We start from the raw sequence: 18,123 nt of genomic DNA, 5'->3' as shown, positions 1-18,123 counted from the left end.
TGGGAGACATGCTTGTTTCCTGCCATTCCATAGGGATAGTGGCGCGCCAGAGAAATGTATATTAAAACATTTTTTCAGCGTGAGAAATACAATGTGTGGCAGGAGTGCGTGACAACAGACCGAAAAGTGTGACTGTCACGATCAGTGCGTGAGACTTCAGAGCCCTGCGTTACCTGGTACTTTTAAGACTATGCTGTGCCACAAGCTCTCCCGCGAAAGTCGTTGCCATTGTGTCAAAGACTTTACATTCGTGCAAAGTACTTGCATGCTGTGTGGTCAAGTGTTTCAGCATGTTGGAGGTATTTCCCCCGTTTGATGTGGTCACAGCTTTGCAATGTTGCAACTGGCTCTGGTATTGTCCTTTTTGGTGAAATATAACCAAACTTTGGAGCACTTCTGCCTCGATGCCATGTTGGAAAAATTGAGCCAAAAGACGAAGTGTGCACATGACGTCATTGTGCAAATGCGTCAGACGTTAGCAGAACCTATAAGCAGGATCATTAAGTAGGCAGATTAACGATTCCACAGAATCAAACTACTGAGAGCCGGTTTTCTTCAAGAACCAGTTCTCGATTCCCAACCCCATCTCTGCTACACTTCTACTTTCCAAAAGTTCGACAACTGATGTTTATTTGTATTTTGTTGTTCACCTATAACAACAAAAATAACAATTTATACAGCAGCAATATAAATTATATTTGGGGATTGATAAAGTATAATTGAATTGAATTGACATCAATTTAATTTAATCAAAGCTACAGGCAATTCTGTGGTTGTCAGGAATCGTGTTTTGTTAGGCTTTTATTTTGTAATGTAATATAATCATCCAAACAGACCTGGGATCACTGGGTTAATGTCAAGTACTACCATGTATGACATATTTTAAATATGGTCCCTCCACAGTTTAAACCTTTGGAAAGCTTTACAAAATTAGTTTTAGCAGTAGTTAACAGTACTCACTCTAAGTCAAAACTTATAATCTATACTTTGTAAATTCTCATTTAAGAAATGATTAGCAATTTTTGCAGCTAGATACAGAGCATACCCTAAACATCTCAACTTCACTGAAATGAAGTGCAGCAAAGGTTCACTCTCCCTTATACAAAATAAGTGTCCTTGTAATGATCCACTTTAAAGAGGAGTAGCTAAACTATTAACTAAAATTCAGTCTGTGGGGCTCATCAGCCACGCACTTTATACATTAACCACTACAGATTCAGTTTGTACAGTTAAATCAAAGTAGTTGCAAGATTAGGATAAATTTTCATCCACTGTGAATGAAACTAAAGTTACATCCCAATGAAAGCCATGCATCTCTGTTGTGAACAATCACAGGCCTGATTCCTCTTAAAAGCTAGACCACTTAGCATCAAACAGCAGTTACTTTATTACATGGCTTTACATGTCAAAGGGTTATTTTGTTTCGGATGGACAGGATGAAAGAGAAAAACAACCTCCTGAACTTGGACCGATGTTCATTAGTAAATTAGTTATTTCCAACTCTATCCCACTAAGACTGCTTGGCTGTGTTTTTAATAAAAGTCCTGCGCTTCATTGGGTGAAGAGAACAGGTGTATTTTCCCATTGTGGATAACCCTAATTTTGCAGGAGTTACACTGGAATCCTCATTGTGCTGAACTTGACCCTCCACAGTATAGATTCTACTGAAAGATCTTGAGCCAAGAAGAGCTTACTTCCCTCATTTGTGATATCCCACTGGTTCATGGAATGGTAGACAAACTCCCGGCCTTGAAACTTGAGAAATCAGATGAGAACCGCTCTGTTCTGGTTCAGTTTTGTTGATGCGAGAGTTTGGTGAGTTCTTTCCAGGACAAAAGATCTGTCACATTCCAGCTTAGCCAACATGGTAACATATATTGAATAAACTCCAGCAATGGTCAGCTTTTTTCAACTCCCTCGTCCTTACTGTCAAGTTTGCAACCAAACTCTGAATGAAGTGACTTCAGCTCAACTAACACCACTGTTAGCCCCACCATCTTGCTAGCAGACTCGTCACTCTGTTTAATGCTGACTCCCGACTTCTTTGAATCTGTTTTCTGGGCAAAAAATTTGCAGTCCTTAGTCAAGTTGATTTGGGCATAATTTCAGTTCGGTTGGCACACTTAAACCACGCTTTTTAGTAAACTTTCTGCACGGTTTTACAGAGCATCTGTAAAGGATTCATCTTGGGTTGTGGCTTCATAGTGCCCCCTTCTTTCAGTCTTGATAAGTAAATAAAGTAACTATGACTGATTTCATACATAAGATAGGCAATAAAGAAAAAAAGTCCCCACTTCGGCAACATTGCTGTCACAACGGACTCTAGTTCAGGACACACAAAGAAATCAGTTATAAATGTCTTTAATATTACTCGAAGTCTTTGGGGTTTAAGGCTGGGGAGGTGCAGGTAAGTAGGCGTGAGCACTACAGGATATCTCCAAGAGCACACATGCAGGCACACTGGAATTGGGTCTGTGGCAAAAGAGATGAGGGCACATAAGAAAGTGGCATAGATTAGTCCAAAAACAAGTTACTATGACTAAGGAGGCCTTGATCATGCTAACGTAACCAAGTAGTTTAATAATCAGGCAATAAGTGAAAGGCGAGTCCAGGTTAAATACTGCTGAGGATGAATGATGATTGTCAGGTGTGCAGAAGGTAAGCAGAGTTGGTTCTCATGCCCACACTGACACATACATGACAGAGGGAGGAAAGATAGAGCAGGTAAGAGAGACAAGGTAGAAGGAGGGTCGGCACCTGAGAGGAAAAAGGGACCACAACAATTCCAGTGCACCAGTAAAAAAGCACAGAAGTTAAACAGAAGACAAAGCAAATAATGAGCATAATGTAACTGTCAGTTCCTGTCACATGTAACTGGAACTATTACAATATCCATACAATGGCATGTACTTTAATGTATATACTTGCATTCTGTTGTTGTAGGATTTGAGACATCCAGGACATTATTTTCATATTTTCCATATGTTGGCTTATTGTCTGGTACTCTACACCTAACATAATAAGTTACATGGGCCTGTGCATACATTTTATGCTCCTAATGCAAGTAATATGAAAATAAGGAAATATTATGCATAATATTTTTTGATTGTAATGATTAAACACGTTGAGCTTTCTACTCATGTCAGCAGTCACTATCTATTTTTTCCATCTTTGATTTCAGCACAAAATCAGGAAATGTAGTACGGTTCGTTATCAGACGATGAAAATAAAAAAAATAAAAAATATTTTTTTTTACAAGTGGAAGAAACGAATGAATGATGCATGAATTCTTTCTGACTTCCAGATGTGAAAAAGCTCTTCATCTCTATGAAGCATTTCTTGATGTTGTTTGAGTGCCTGATTGAGACTAAGCATGTTTCTGTGAAGGTGTGTTCCAGGCCCTCTGACGGGATGATTAGTAACTGCAATGTGACACAACTTTTGTGCTCAATGTTGCTTAGAGACTTTCTTCAAGCAACTCATTGTTCACATCTTTGCTGTCACCAAGTTCAGGAGATGCAATTTTTTTCTTTACTGAAAAAAAAATTACATTTACTTATTATTGCTGTCTTTGTTTTTCAGTTGTATGAACTGGATGATGATGAAAAACGCAAAGAGTTTCTTGATGACCTTTTCAGTTTCATGCAAAAACGAGGTAAGGGACCCTTCCCCCTTCAATACAAAGGTGTCTGTTTACCTGTACTTCTTTCTAAAATCGCTTATGTATATCATACTATCGCTTAAGTATAACATACTTAATATATTCAAATACAAAACAATTGGTACAAAAGAATGAAGTACTTCATGTCTCATTTCAAATTATTTTGATAAACAGTGAGTGAAAGATGGTATTTATGGATAAAGTAATGAAATAGTCTACTGAATGAGTGTGTTTACTGAATATAAAGCAATAGTAAAAATACCCTTTAAAATCAAGATTAATAATTGTAGATTGAAATGGTCCCATGTAGGTAAAGAAACAAGACATTTAAATGTATGATTATTGAGGGTGGGAATTTTTTAATCACACACTTATGGCAGTGACACAAATACCACATTGGGCAAACATATCTGTATGTAATCATGTCATGACTAATCATGAACAATGTTTTGAGGTAAACTGTGACCAAGACCACATAACAGACATATTTGGAAAAAGACAATTACATGAAAAAACATGGATACTTACTCAGTGACTGAAAATGATGACTTGAAAACATGAATGGTAGTCACACAGACAGCACTTGGATGTTTTTGTGGTTTAACATGGTGTTGGCAGAACAGTCCACATCTTGAAATCCAGGTGTTTGAGCAGTAAATGGAAGAAGTGGATGAGTCTGCTGAGAGTCTGTGAATGGAGCGTGAGTGCCTGAGCCATGGTGTCCCTGTGTGAGTGCTGTTAGCTACCTGCTGCTGCTCAGCGTGTTAATTATTTGCACAGGTTTACATGGTTCCGTTTCTATATGCAAAACTGCACAAATTATATATTATTTTTTCTCAATGTATTACCAAACTGTAACTCATAACCAGATATGTTTTTACTTATGAAACCTCAAACATACACATACTCTCTGGTTGAGCCATTTTCTGACCAATAATGTGCAGGTTTCGGGTACAATTCCAACATCCACTTAATGGTTTTGATATATATAAGTTCATAGTTGAACTGATCATAATTCTTTAAATCATACATCTTACACACTTGTGGATTCAAACACAAAAAAAGACAGAGCAGAGCAGATGTTCTCGCTTGAACCAACTGGTTCAACAGACAACACATTTAATTGAAAATATAACAAAAATGTAATGAACAGAATTAGATACATTTAGGTATATTAAACATTACTCACAAAAATTCAGCTTTCCACGTCAACAAATATACATCACTTGTAAAGATAACATTCACAACAAAAAATGACTTGATTGTTTATGTTGACAAAACAATGGCATACCTTATGTCCAGTTTAAAAATAAATGGTTTGGATGGACTATATATTTATACAACTATGTATAAGTCACAAATTTCATTGTTTATTAGTAACGTATGTTAAGACAAAAAAAAAATTCAGGTAAAGAACTATTTTGTAACACTTTTGTAACCAAAATATATTATTTAATGTAATAAATATGCATCTTACACGCTTGTTGTTTACACGGTTGTTTATTGAATCACATTGCATATGGCTCACAACTCAACAGTATACAAGTAAATAAGTTATTAGGTCAATCATAGATCTACTCAATCTTCCAGCATTTAGAGACTGGTTTCCCATTATTTTTTTTGATTAAGAAGTAATCTATAAATCTTACTCATCAATTGCAAGATCCTGTTTAGTGTTAGACTTTGTTATTGCTACAACTTTTCTACTCAAACAACATTAGGTGGACAGAATATGACATGAAATATTAACTGCATGCTCAATAACATAGCTGCACATACATTTCTATAGCTGTAGTGAGTCAGTAGCCATTTTTGTAGGGAAAACATTATAGCAGTGAAAAAAGTACAGTTTCATGAAAGCTGTAGTATGTCTGTGTAACTTCAACAATTACATCATCTGTGTCTTTCACATAGACATGATCTATCAATGTACCTTTTTCAGTTGTACCTATTTGCACATGTTAAGTGTAGCCATGCTGCTCCAGTAACTTTTGATTGGAAGATAAAAACAAGATATCTTCATTAAAGTCTCCCATGATCAGTTTTCTGTCAGCATGCATGTCAAGGTGAAAGATGAGCTGCAATAACTTATGTTGAAACATGTCAATGTTATAGGAGTTTGGCCTGTACAAAACAGCAGCACACCAATTTATATGTTGTATTTCAAATTACAGACATTTAATGTTGTGACATACCATTATGTCTTATGTCAATGATCGATCAATTGCCTTGGAACCCCGCATTGCTGCATGCAACTACATTTGTGTTTGTAGCTTTTCCTATTGTTATTGATCTACTTTCCGCTGCAATTGAAGTCTATGGTAGCCCCATGAACCCTATAGTAAAAAGTTTTGAAATTTGGCACACGTATTGAGGACAGTCCCATTAGCAAAGTCAAGAATTTCCGTGCCCAAAAAGTGAAATCTCTAGCGCCATCAACACGTCAAAATGTGAAGTGCATTCAGCTGCATAACTTTGGACTCATTAGTCCAAATTTCACACAGTACCGTTGGAATCCTTGGAACATGACGAGTCCAACGCACCCTACGATGTCAATTTTCACCTCACTAGATTTTCCACTATTATGGATTTTGTTGAAAACCTTAAATTTTCAGCGGTCGCAAATTTTGACCGATTCTCACGAAAATTGGCACAGACTATTTTTGGACCAATCCGCACAAAAGTTAGGAGATGGATTTTGCAAGAATAAGAGTTTCTGTGATGGGGGGTCAAAAAATAGTTTTGACTGTCTGAACTCGTCTTCCCATAACATTAAATGGCTAGTAATGTCTTTTTCCATAACATTGTGTGGCCAGCAGACATAAACAATATAAATAGCAATGGTACCATTTTGTTAGTCAGACAACTCTGAGCCAGCTTCCTGACATATTTTGCTCATATCTTTGGGCCTGTTGGTCCAAATTTCACAAACGAGGCACCGTTGGAATCCCTGGATGTAGACGAGGTCAAAGCACCCTATGACGTCATTTGCGCCATCTTGGATTTTCTGCCATTTTGAATGATATCAAAAACCTTCAAAAAGTATTACGGGTCACCCAGATTGTCTGATTTCCACGGGACTTGACACATAGAATCTTCAGATCAAGCCTCACGAAAATTATTAATCGGATTTTTTAAATTTGCTTCCGTTTGCCTATAGCAGCCAATCAATTTTGGCGCCGACATGCCAAACAGGAAGTGAGGCCATTTCTCAGCAACCGTTGAAACTTAAGACTTTGGGAATCTCCCTCATTCCCGTGTGGATATGTTCGTGTGTAAGGACCAGAGATCCCCTAATTTATAACAACCTTTAACCAATGAAAGCATTTTGGGGAAGCTTCTCAGCCCCTCTTTCCAAAGACTCACGCCATAAACTTAAATGGATGCATTAACGACTTAGAGCTAACTAAGCTGAACCAACAAAGAACCCTCTTTAGGAGAGTATTGGAGAAAACCAGGATAGGATACTTCCAACCTTATCTGGTTCAAAGTAAACCAACAGTGACATTTGTTCTGACTCTAATCCAAACCAAAGACAGATGCTGCATGGAACTCTCAAAATTACCTCCCTCAGATTCACTTTCAGCTGAATCTTGAAACTGTATTAAATGTACTTTATATCTTTGTATATGTTCTTTCAGGTTCTCAGTGAAATCATGAGCTGCATTTTAAGACATTTTTAAGACCTTTTTTTAGACCGATCTTACTTAGAAGAATACCGAAGAAATCATTATTTTGGAAAATGACTAATCTGCCCATGGAGTCACATTGCCCCAGAGTGGTCTGTAGTATTGAATAGTTAAACCCTTGTATTCCATGTTTAATACAGGAAGATAACATTGTTTGGTTCGTTATTCATATGTCATAACTTTACAGATATCCATCTGAATTTGAGACTCACAATCATTACCTATGTTATGTTATGTTACGTTGTTATTTGATGTCTTGTTATTTAATCATAAGTCTATCTTATATCTTTAACCTTCATATCTTAACAACTTGTGGTGTTTTCAAATCCTCTATATTATGTTTTATGAGACGGAGGAATAGAGAAATCAAGTTTCTTTGTCCATCCAAAATCTCTTAAGGCTAGAATTAGATCGTCTTACAAAACATGCCCTGGCATACCATTGGCTGAAAGTGTAGCGTAAGCCTACGTTTTGTCCCGCCTCTGCAAGTCAAACTCCTGAAACCGCGACGCAAAGTCTGAGTTTTGAAAGAGAAGTTTTGATTCTTTTGAAAATGGAATAGAGAGAGTTTTCAAATGATTGATGAGAGTTTTATAAAATGATTGAGACAGAAGACAGAGAGAAATGAAGTAACCAGAAAGATGGCAGGAGAGGAAGATGAGAAGGAAGAAAAAGATCCAAACAAAGAAAGAAACAGGATGAAGTAATAGAAAGACAGATGCTTTTGTGTTTCTTCGTTTGTCCATGTCATCTGTCTTTCCTCCGCCGCAGCACGCATCATCACATAAGTTTGCTCACCAAGAGAGCCAGCGTCAAGCTTGTCAACCTTTTTGTTGATATTTTGTGAATTTAAGTTCACCTCATCAGAATTGGTCAGCAACCAAACCAACTTTGACACTTGGACAAATTTTGTCATTCTTTTCGGTGAATTCTTCCATATCACCGAGCCTCGTCTCCGGGGCCACCAGAAGCCCCAACCTCCGGCGTAGAAGAGCGACCGGTTCAGGCAACTTTAAAGTCCATGAAAGTCACCCACAACGAAGGCCGTGAGACGCGGAAACGAAAGAGACCCACTTGGATCCGCTGGCGATCCCTGTGGTTCGGAGCTGACTTAACAGGACGAGTGTGTCAAGGAAGATCTGCCCTGTTCTTACATTTCAGACAGTATGCAGTGGGTGTAGAGAGAATTCATTGTTAAAATGATAAATTAATCCAAGCTGTTAATCTTTAACTTCAAGTCGTAACAAACCTAGACTATTTTAATAATTCCGGTATCCATCCATCCCCTCCCCTTAGTTATTTTCAAATCACTAATTGTTTCCTATATAATCATCCATAGTCAAAGCATTTCTACTTTTGTCTTAAGGTCTTTGGTCATATCGTTTTAATAAATGGTTCATATATATATATGTATAAAACCGGTTGTGTTGTATGTTTTCTTTACATATTTGAGACTGTATATTAAGTTTCACATACAAGAATCGTAAGATTCTGTCTTTCGAGACTTCCGGTTATGGAGGCGTAGGGAACAGACGTATGGTGCCGTGCTCCACTTACTAGCTCACTGAAATTAGCCTTCTACTGACTTTTCACCAAGTCAACTCAATGCCAAGTGTGCTTTAATAAGTGGAAACACTGAAAACGAGATGCCACCGAAAAAGAACGACGGAAATAAAGATGAGAAGAACAAGCAAGTGCTATCACCAAGTGCTAGCAGGAATGGCAGCAGGCTAGGTAACCAGTCTCCACAGCACCCGCCACAGTGGTTCATCTCTGAGATGGAGAAAGGAATACAAAGGATCGAGTCAATGATTGCAGGAAGTCTAAATGTGCTTTCTGAAATGATGGAAAAGATTGCTAGAGATAGCGAAGCTATTGGACACTGAGTAAAGAGCATCGAGGGGAAGCAATGTGAGTTTGATGACTCACTAGCCGCCTTGCAGCGTGAGCTGGATGATTATAAAAAACTACAGACGGCGAACAGACAAGTGACCTGAGGGGGCAACTGGACAACCAAGAGAACCGGGCCCATAGGAGGAACCTGAGGTTGGTCGGCTTCCCAGAAGGAGTGGAAGGGAGGAATGCAGTGGCATTTATACAAGAATGGCTACCCAAGATGCTTGACTTGGATGGGGAAACTTTTGAAGTGGAGCATGCTCACAGGTCTCTGCTACAACGCCCTGCAGATGGCCAGGCCCCGCACCATTGTGATCCGGCTGCTCCTCTTCTCTGACACGGTCAAGATTATCGAGACGACCCGGAAGAAAAGTTCAGTACAATAAAGCAACTCGACCATAATGATATTCAGATATATGTCAACTGCCCTGAAGAAGAAGAGGAAAGCCTTTGTTCCACTGAAAAAAAACATGTAGAAATCCCTCCATTAGCTCTCCTATAGCCACAAGTAGCCACATAACAGCACCTATAAGCTAACAGAGCTATAGTACATGTTCGTTCATTCATTCTTCTTAAGGTATTGGTGAAATGAAGACAGATAATGCCTTATTTAGAGACTGCATCGTCCCTGCCCCGTTCACTCCGTTATATGGATATACGCCGATCATGAGTTATCTAAATAGCTTCTGAAGGATGCTGACTTTCACCAAACGGTTCTCGGTGAGTAGATGAACATATTTCATGCCAGAAATAAGGTCTAGGTTTAAAAATACCAGAGTTTCCCTTTAACTTCCTTCGGATTCATAAAATAGACATAGCTCTACTACAGGACACCCATCTAAATGAGGCTAAGCACGTGAGACTAACGCGCCAGTGGCAATGGCAGACCTTTTACTCCTCCTTCACATCCCAATCTTGAGGTGTTGCCACATTGATAGGTAAAAATGTCCCCTTACAAGTGGATAATATTGAGAAAGATAAACAGGAGGTTGGTCGGCTTCCCAGAAGGAGTGGAAGGGAGGAATGCAGTGGCATTTATACAAGAATGGCTACCCAAGATGCTTGACTTGGATGGGGAAACTTTTGAAGTGGAGCATGCTCACAGGTCTCTGCTACAACGCCCTGCAGATGGCCAGGCCCCGCACCATTGTGATCCGGCTGCTCCTCTTCTCTGACACGGTCAAGATTATCGAGACGACCCGGAAGAAAAGTTCAGTACAATAAAGCAACTCGACCATAATGATATTCAGATATATGTCAACTGCCCTGAAGAAGAAGAGGAAAGCCTTTGTTCCACTGAAAAAAAACATGTAGAAATCCCTCCATTAGCTCTCCTATAGCCACAAGTAGCCACATAACAGCACCTATAAGCTAACAGAGCTATAGTACATGTTCGTTCATTCATTCTTCTTAAGGTATTGGTGAAATGAAGACAGATAATGCCTTATTTAGAGACTGCATCGTCCCTGCCCCGTTCACTCCGTTATATGGATATACGCCGATCATGAGTTATCTAAATAGCTTCTGAAGGATGCTGACTTTCACCAAACGGTTCTCGGTGAGTAGATGAACATATTTCATGCCAGAAATAAGGTCTAGGTTTAAAAATACCAGAGTTTCCCTTTAACTTCCTTCGGAATCATAAAATAGACATAGCTCTACTACAGGACACCCATCTAAATGAGGCTAAGCACGTGAGACTAACGCGCCAGTGGCAATGGCAGACCTTTTACTCCTCCTTCACGTCCCAATCTTGAGGTGTTGCCACATTGATAGGTAAAAATGTCCCCTTACAAGTGGATAATGTTGAGAAAGATAAACAGGACAGATACTTGATACTTAAAGGCTCCCTAGCAGGTGAATCTATCATGCTAGTTTATATTTATGGCCCAAACTACAATTGCCCTCAATTTTTTCAAAATCTGTTTTTCACACTAACTTGTCATGCCAGTGAACCTTTTATAGGTGGTGACATGAATTTAGTTCTGGATCCATCCAAAGATCAGTCATCCTCTAACCTCAAAACTCGGTCCTAAGCAGCCAAGACTCTCCAAAAAGAAATAGCAGATTTCAAACTTGTAGATGTCTGGGGAGAAAAACATAAGTCAGTATTAGAATCGATCTTTTTCTTACTCATGCTGACAGACTTCATCTTATATCCTCATGTGAATATCTAGCTATGACTCACTCGAACCACACCCCTCTCATGCTCCAGATGGATCAAAAGAACGCTACTAGTAGTTGCAGGCTTTGGCGTTTCCCCACACACCTACTTAATGACGTATAATATGTCAAACTTATTAGTAACAAAATGGACAGTTTTATTAGCATTAATACAGGGTCTGCCTCACCAACGGCTGTGTGGGAATCCTTACGTGAGAGGTGAGACTATAAGCTACGCATCATGGAAAAAAAACAATACATGCTGAAAACCAATACACTTGATTCAGAGATTAGGAATCTCAAAAAGGAGCACTCTCAAACTCATAGTGAAACGACTTTAGATCTTTTAAACATCAAAAGGACAGAATATAATCTTCCAACCACTAGGGTAATTGAAAATACTATGGCTAGAACAAAGCAACAGTACTATGAACATTGGGACAAAAATGGTAAATTATTAGCCTGGCAGATCCGAAAAGAAGAAAACTCTAGATGCATCCCCTCAGTTAAGACTAGAGGTGATGCTGTAATAATCCCAAACATGTCAATGACATTTTCAAGGATTTTTTATGTTGACTGATATTATTCTCAGGGCGTCGATATTCAAAAAATTAATAATTTCTTGGAGGGGATGTGGGCGAAGACGTGGGAGAGACTGGAGACAGATATTACTAAACAGGAGGTTCTGACTGCAATTGGTAAGCTTTCAGCAGGGAAATCGCTGGGGCCGGATGGATTTTCTATGGACTTCTATAAAGCATTTGCATCCAATCTAATTGCACCACTAATGGATATGTTCAAGCACTCACTTGAAATACACCAACTGCCTAAAACTTTAGAACAGGCTCTGATTACTGTCCTGCTAAAACCGGGCAAGGACCCAAAGCTATGTGGCTCATATAGGCCTATCACCCTCCTCTCATCAGAATATAAGGTATTTACCAAGATCATAGCTACCAGGTTGGAGAAAGTGATACCTGACCTTATATATAAAGATCAAACTGGCTTCATTCAGAACCACTTTTCCTCTGATAATATTCATAGGCTCCTCAACGTGATTTTCTACTCCCAAAACAACAACACGCCAGTCATTGCCCTTTCTTTAGATGCTGAAAAGGCATTTGATAATTTATGGAGACGTCACTCCTCGCCCTCTGCACCTTGTTAGAGGACTATAGCTGCATCTCTGGGTACAAGATAAATAAACAGAAGTGTGATGACGCCTCTTAACCCAGGCGCTCAAGGATTATCAAGGGGAAACATTTCCTTTTACTGGGACCATCTTTTGCCATCTTGGTCTGTAAATACCCAACCAGCAACATCAGATTTACTCTCTCAACTATGAATCTCTGTTTAAAAAAGTTGAAACAGACTTGGACAGATGGCAGTCGCTTCCTATATCCCTAATTGGAAGAATTAATTGTATTAAAATTAATATTTTACCCAAATTCCTTTACTTATTTCAAGCACTGCCAACACCCGTTCCGAAAACTTTCTTTAAAAACCTGGACAAACTGATATCTAGATGTCTGTGGAACGGTAAAATTCACAGAGTCAAGCTCAAAACCCTCTGTCGGCCCACTGAACAGGGAGGGCTAAATTTACCAGATTTTCAGTTATACTATTTGGCTGCTCAATCCAGAGCTATCTGGACATGGATTAAAGACCTGGAGCACCCTCCAGCTTGGAAACAGATCGAACAGTCCCACACAGTGGAAGCGTTGTCTAGCATTCCATTTATTTACTCTTATCACATGCAAAAAAAATTTACTTCAAACCCAATGATAAAACTTACATAAAAAATCTGGAATGAAATTAGAGCAAAGTTCCATAGTGTCCATACACTGTATAGTTCCACTCCATTCCATTTTAATTCGGTTCTACCTGGAGCACTGAGAGATGGCATCACTAAAGACTGGCATAACAGAGGTATTTGTACTTTTGGGCATATGATCACAGTAGTCTGAGATCCTTTGAGCAACTGAGGCTCGGCCCCTCTGCACATTTTTTAAAATATTTGCAAGTCAGAGATTTTATTAGGGTACAGCAAGGTGGGAAACTCTCCCCCTTAGAGGATTTTGAGATAGACAGCATGAGATAACTCGAAATGCTTTTTATCCTATGCTTATAACAGACTAATGAGACTAGCAGAAAAATAAAGCATTTATTGCAAAACTTAAGTGGGAAACTGACACTGATTCTGCCTTCGAGGACTTTGAATGGAGGGAGATTTGTAGTAGCTCTCAATCATTTTCCTATAATAGCTGACACAAACTGTTAGAATTTAATCTTATACATAGGGTTTACTTGATACCTGATCGACTCCATAAGATAAGTAGTACCTACTCTGAATACTGCCCTAGGTGTCAGACTGAAACAGGATCCCTCCTCCATATGTTCTGGACATGTAGTTGTTTGGAGCAGTATTGGAGAGCTATCTTAGACATTGTTAAAGGGATTGTGGGGGTGGAGGTCCCAGCCAATCCATGGCTGACGTTATTGGGGGACCTGTCGGTGTTACCAGTGAATATGAGAGTCAACACTCGCTTCATCAGACTTGCCCTAATTGCAGCTAACAAATGTATAGCTATCAACTGGAATAGTGGGGACCGCCCTGGTGTTTCTTTGTGGCTTAAAGAGCTGTCTTCATACTTGCCATCAGAAAAGATCATGTTTAATCTTATCAGCCTTTGATAAATGTTGGGGAGGATTTGTAACCTTTTTACATAATAGAGCAGCTCCTATAGGTGACGTTACGGTGGCTGAGAAGTGCAAAACACTTACAATTAAAAAACAAACAAACAAACAAAAGAACACATTTACAATTAAAAAAACACTAACAATTTTTTTTTTTTAAAACACTACCAAATTTTAAAAAAATGTGAAAACAAATTCACAAAAAAAAGACATTTTAGCAAAAACAAAATTTTTGGGAAACACATTTATGTTTAAAAAAAAAAAGCGTGCCGACACAAAACTACAAGTTGTCACGACCTCAGGACACAGATGCAGGGTCGGTTCAGATGCAAAGAGATGTTTATTAAATAAACACAGCACAGCAAGGCAGGATGAGGATCTCCTCACAGAGCAAAATAACAGGCTGTTAAAATCCTAAGCGCTCTCCTCAGTAACTATGGCTGAGGATGAGTGCAGCTATGAAAGTTAACAAAAGTTCTCTCCATGCCAGGAGGAAAACAAAAGCTATGAACAATAACAAAAACTCACGCTCTCCTGATGAGGCGGATTTAAACAAAGGACGCTTTCAAAAAACAGAGGCACTATGAAACTAAAACTATAATCTTAAAGCACTCGTTTAACGGAGGCGTGACAGATCTTACAAGCACACAAAAACAAAACTCTCCACTAGAGGAGGAACTATAAAACATTATTTTAACCGAATGTAAAGCTCTGCTAATCGGAGATGACGATGAAAAGTTACAAATCAATAACTCTCCAAAATCGGAGGAACAAAACAAAGCTATTAAACTTACCGTGATGAATAAATAAACTATGGCTATGATTAGAAAATAAATTACAAAACAAGTTAGCTCTGCGGGAGGATCGCTCACTCTAGGCTTGTGGAAACTATGGCTGTGGTTACTGTGAAAACTGTGAAAACAAGACAAGACTGGTAATGAAGCTCATGGACAGAGACAACATACTGGCACAAGACAAGGGAAACGTAGACTATTTGAACACGAGGAGCCAAGGGGAACAGGTGGAAACACTTGGGAATCAGGGAAGACAATCAGACGCCTGACACGTGAGGAAGGGCAAGATACCTGAAACGAGAGGGGAAAGTTAGTGATTTCAAAATAAAACAGGAAATGAAGAGCCAAGACATGAAACAGAATGTAAATCATGACAAGTGGCTAAACAGTTACAAAGCGAAAAACAAATTAACAGAAGACAGAAAGGGATTGTCCTAAAGACCGGACGTGACGTCACGGTAACCCAGACTTGTAGTACAGACAACTGAATTTGTAGTCCTGCTTCACGTGGAAAGTCAGCGGTAATTTTTGATGGCAAGAACTACGCTGAATGTGTTTTTTCTTAGGTTTATGCTGACTGAACAATTTGTTTCCCTTTTTGTGGAGTAAATTTCAGCCAGTTTACACCATTTTGTTCTTCGTGCGGATAATAATGCTGTTAATGACGTTCTCCTGATGAATCTTAGGCGTACATCCTTGAGGATTAAGCTCCCAGAGTAAATTCATGACATCGTCTCTCTCTTCACTTTGAGATGGTACTTTTGTCTAAGTACCTGCCTCATGGTTCTATACCCAAACAGTTGTCCAGGTCCACGAAGTTCTTCCCTGATTGCATTAATTACGGTGGTCCTGGAGCGAAAATATTTTCTCCAGTTCAAACCAGTATTATTGAGTTTACTTTTAAGATTTCTCAAACTCATCTTAACACTATGTAAACTTGATGTTATGTCCAAGATTACACTGTATGAATGATCCTCATTGAAATAATCAACGCAGCATTGCCAGCTGCACGAAGAACAAAATGGTGTAAACTGGCTGAAATTTAGTCCACAAAAAGGGCAACACATTGTTCAGTCAGCATAAACTTAAAAAACACATTCAGGAACAAGAGTTCCTGGTGGCAGTATCTCTAACATTTGGGGTCAGTAGCCTATTCCTGCATTCAGCTGCTAATGTTAGCTGATCCTTGGCGTGACAAAATGCAGTCTTCAGTCTTTTCTGATGCTCAATTACCCACTCATGGGTGGGGCCCGGGGTAAGGTCATTGTCAGTGGAGCCCAACAAGAAATCAACAGGTAGCTTAGCTTTTTGGTGAAACATTAGCTTGAATGAGGAGTAACTTGTGGAAGCATGCTCTGTTGTATTATAGGCAAAAAGGATCTGGGGCAGATCCTTTTCTTTTCAGGTGGGAGACTACGAAGTAGGTCAAGCAATGTCCGATTGAATCTCTCACACTGTCCGTTGCCCTCTGGGTGATATGGTGTGGTGTGGCTCTTCTCAGTGCCATATATTTTGCACAACTGCTTCAGCAGCTCGCCTTGAAAATTCCTTCCTTGGTCACTGTGAATACGTCTGGGTACTCCATACATGTAAAACCATTTTTCAGTTAGAACTCGAGCTATGGAGCTAGCTTTCTGGTCTAAAGTTGCATAGGCTTGAGTAAATCTAGAAAAAACGTTTGTGATGATAAGGACATTTTCTTGCCCATTGCCAGCTTTCTCCAAGACCGTGAAGTCAATGGCAAGGATCTCCAGAGGCTGTGATGCCACTATGTTACCAGGAAAAGTTCTGACTTTAGGCTGGGGTGATTACAATTGTGGCAGTATTTTTCAATATCTTGCCATGTGTTGGGCCAAAAACATCTCTCTCACCAGGTGTATGGTCCGTTCGACCCCTTGGTGACCATGATCATCATGCAATGTTTTAGCACTTCACTCTTAAGACTTAAGAGGAGGAGTTGAAAATCCTGTCCCATTGTTGGACAAGTTTGCGAACATCTTTGGGCCCTTCTGTCAACTCCTGCTTTGATGGATGTCTTGCACGCAGTCAATAAGACTTAAATGCACCAATCACTTGATCAGCTTCTTGTAGGGCCTGCAGATCTGCTTTTTCCCGCGCTGGGAGAGCCTGAGTTGCCACAGTAGTGACAAAATCCTGATGGGGGATCTGTGGCCCATGCATTTGTTCCCGAATCATATTTGGTACTTGGATGCCAGGGGTTACAGAACAAATTGAGTCATTTCTATTTGCAGTGCCAGGATGATATTTGACCTCGAAGTCAAATGCAGCTAGGTCTGAGGCCCAGCGCTGTTCCACAGCCCCAAGTTTGGCTGTTTTCAAGTTGCTCAGGGGATTATTATCAGTATAGACAGTGCACTTATTGCCCAGCAAGTACTCCCTGAATTTATCAGTCACTGCCCATTTCAGAACCAACAGTTCTAGCTTTCTTGAGCTGTAGTTCCACATGTTGCGTTCTGAGCATCTAAGGCCTCTGCTGGCAAAGGCAATAGGTCTCCTGTGGCCTTCTTGATCTTGTGACAATACTGCACCCATTCCTGCATGATTTGCATCAATTTCAAGCACAAAGGAGTTAGCAAAATTAGCATAGCCAAGGACTGGGGCGCTAACTAGTCGTTCCTTCAAGGACTGAAACCCCTGCTCACATCCTTCATGCCAGTTCTCCCCAATGGAGCATTTGCTGTGGCCCTTGGACTTACGTTTGCTTCCAATTACATCTGCCACAAGGTGATGTATTGGTGCGGCAAACTTTGAAAACCCCTCCACAAAGCGGTGATAATACAGTGCCAAACCAAGGAAAGACTGGAGCTTGGTTACAGTAGTGGGTCTTTTCCATTCTGACACGATGCTGATCTTGTCTGGGTCAGTGGCCACCCCAGCAGCTGACACTATTTGCCCCAGGTACTTGACCTCATGTTGAAAAAAACATTTTTTTAATTTCAACTTCAGGTGGTGCTCTTGCAAGCGAACCAGGACCAATTCCAAGCGCTGTAGGTGGTCTTCAAAGGTGGATGAGAAGACAACATCATCAAGATATAACAAAAGTGACTGAAATGACTGATCACCAAAAAATGCGCTCCATTAGTCGTTGGAAAGTACCAGGTGCATTGCACAAACCGAAAGGCATTCGATTGAACTTAAAGAGTCCAAATGGGGTGCAAAATGCTTTCTTGGCTTTATCTTTTTCCGCAATGGGCACCTGGTT

The 18,123-nt window shown here is 39.7% G+C and overlaps 1 protein-coding gene across 1 annotated transcript in view; it reads left to right on the top strand.

Moving 5' to 3' along the window:
* Positions 1–18,123, top strand: part of arid3c (AT rich interactive domain 3C (BRIGHT-like)) — a 96,911-nt gene that overhangs the window by 12,320 nt on the left and 66,468 nt on the right. Inside the window, 1 exon segment of the mRNA XM_072387049.1 lies at positions 3,583–3,655. Coding sequence (XP_072243150.1) covers positions 3,583–3,655 — 73 coding nt within the window.

Source organism: Leuresthes tenuis, unplaced genomic scaffold (genome assembly GCF_036924035.1).
Source record: "Leuresthes tenuis unplaced genomic scaffold, fLeuTen1.0.hap1 SCAF_6, whole genome shotgun sequence".
Classification (NCBI taxonomy): domain Eukaryota; kingdom Metazoa; phylum Chordata; class Actinopteri; order Atheriniformes; family Atherinopsidae; genus Leuresthes; species Leuresthes tenuis.
Note: the sequence above shows the minus strand (reverse complement) of the source record. Positions and strands in the feature narration are given on the sequence as shown.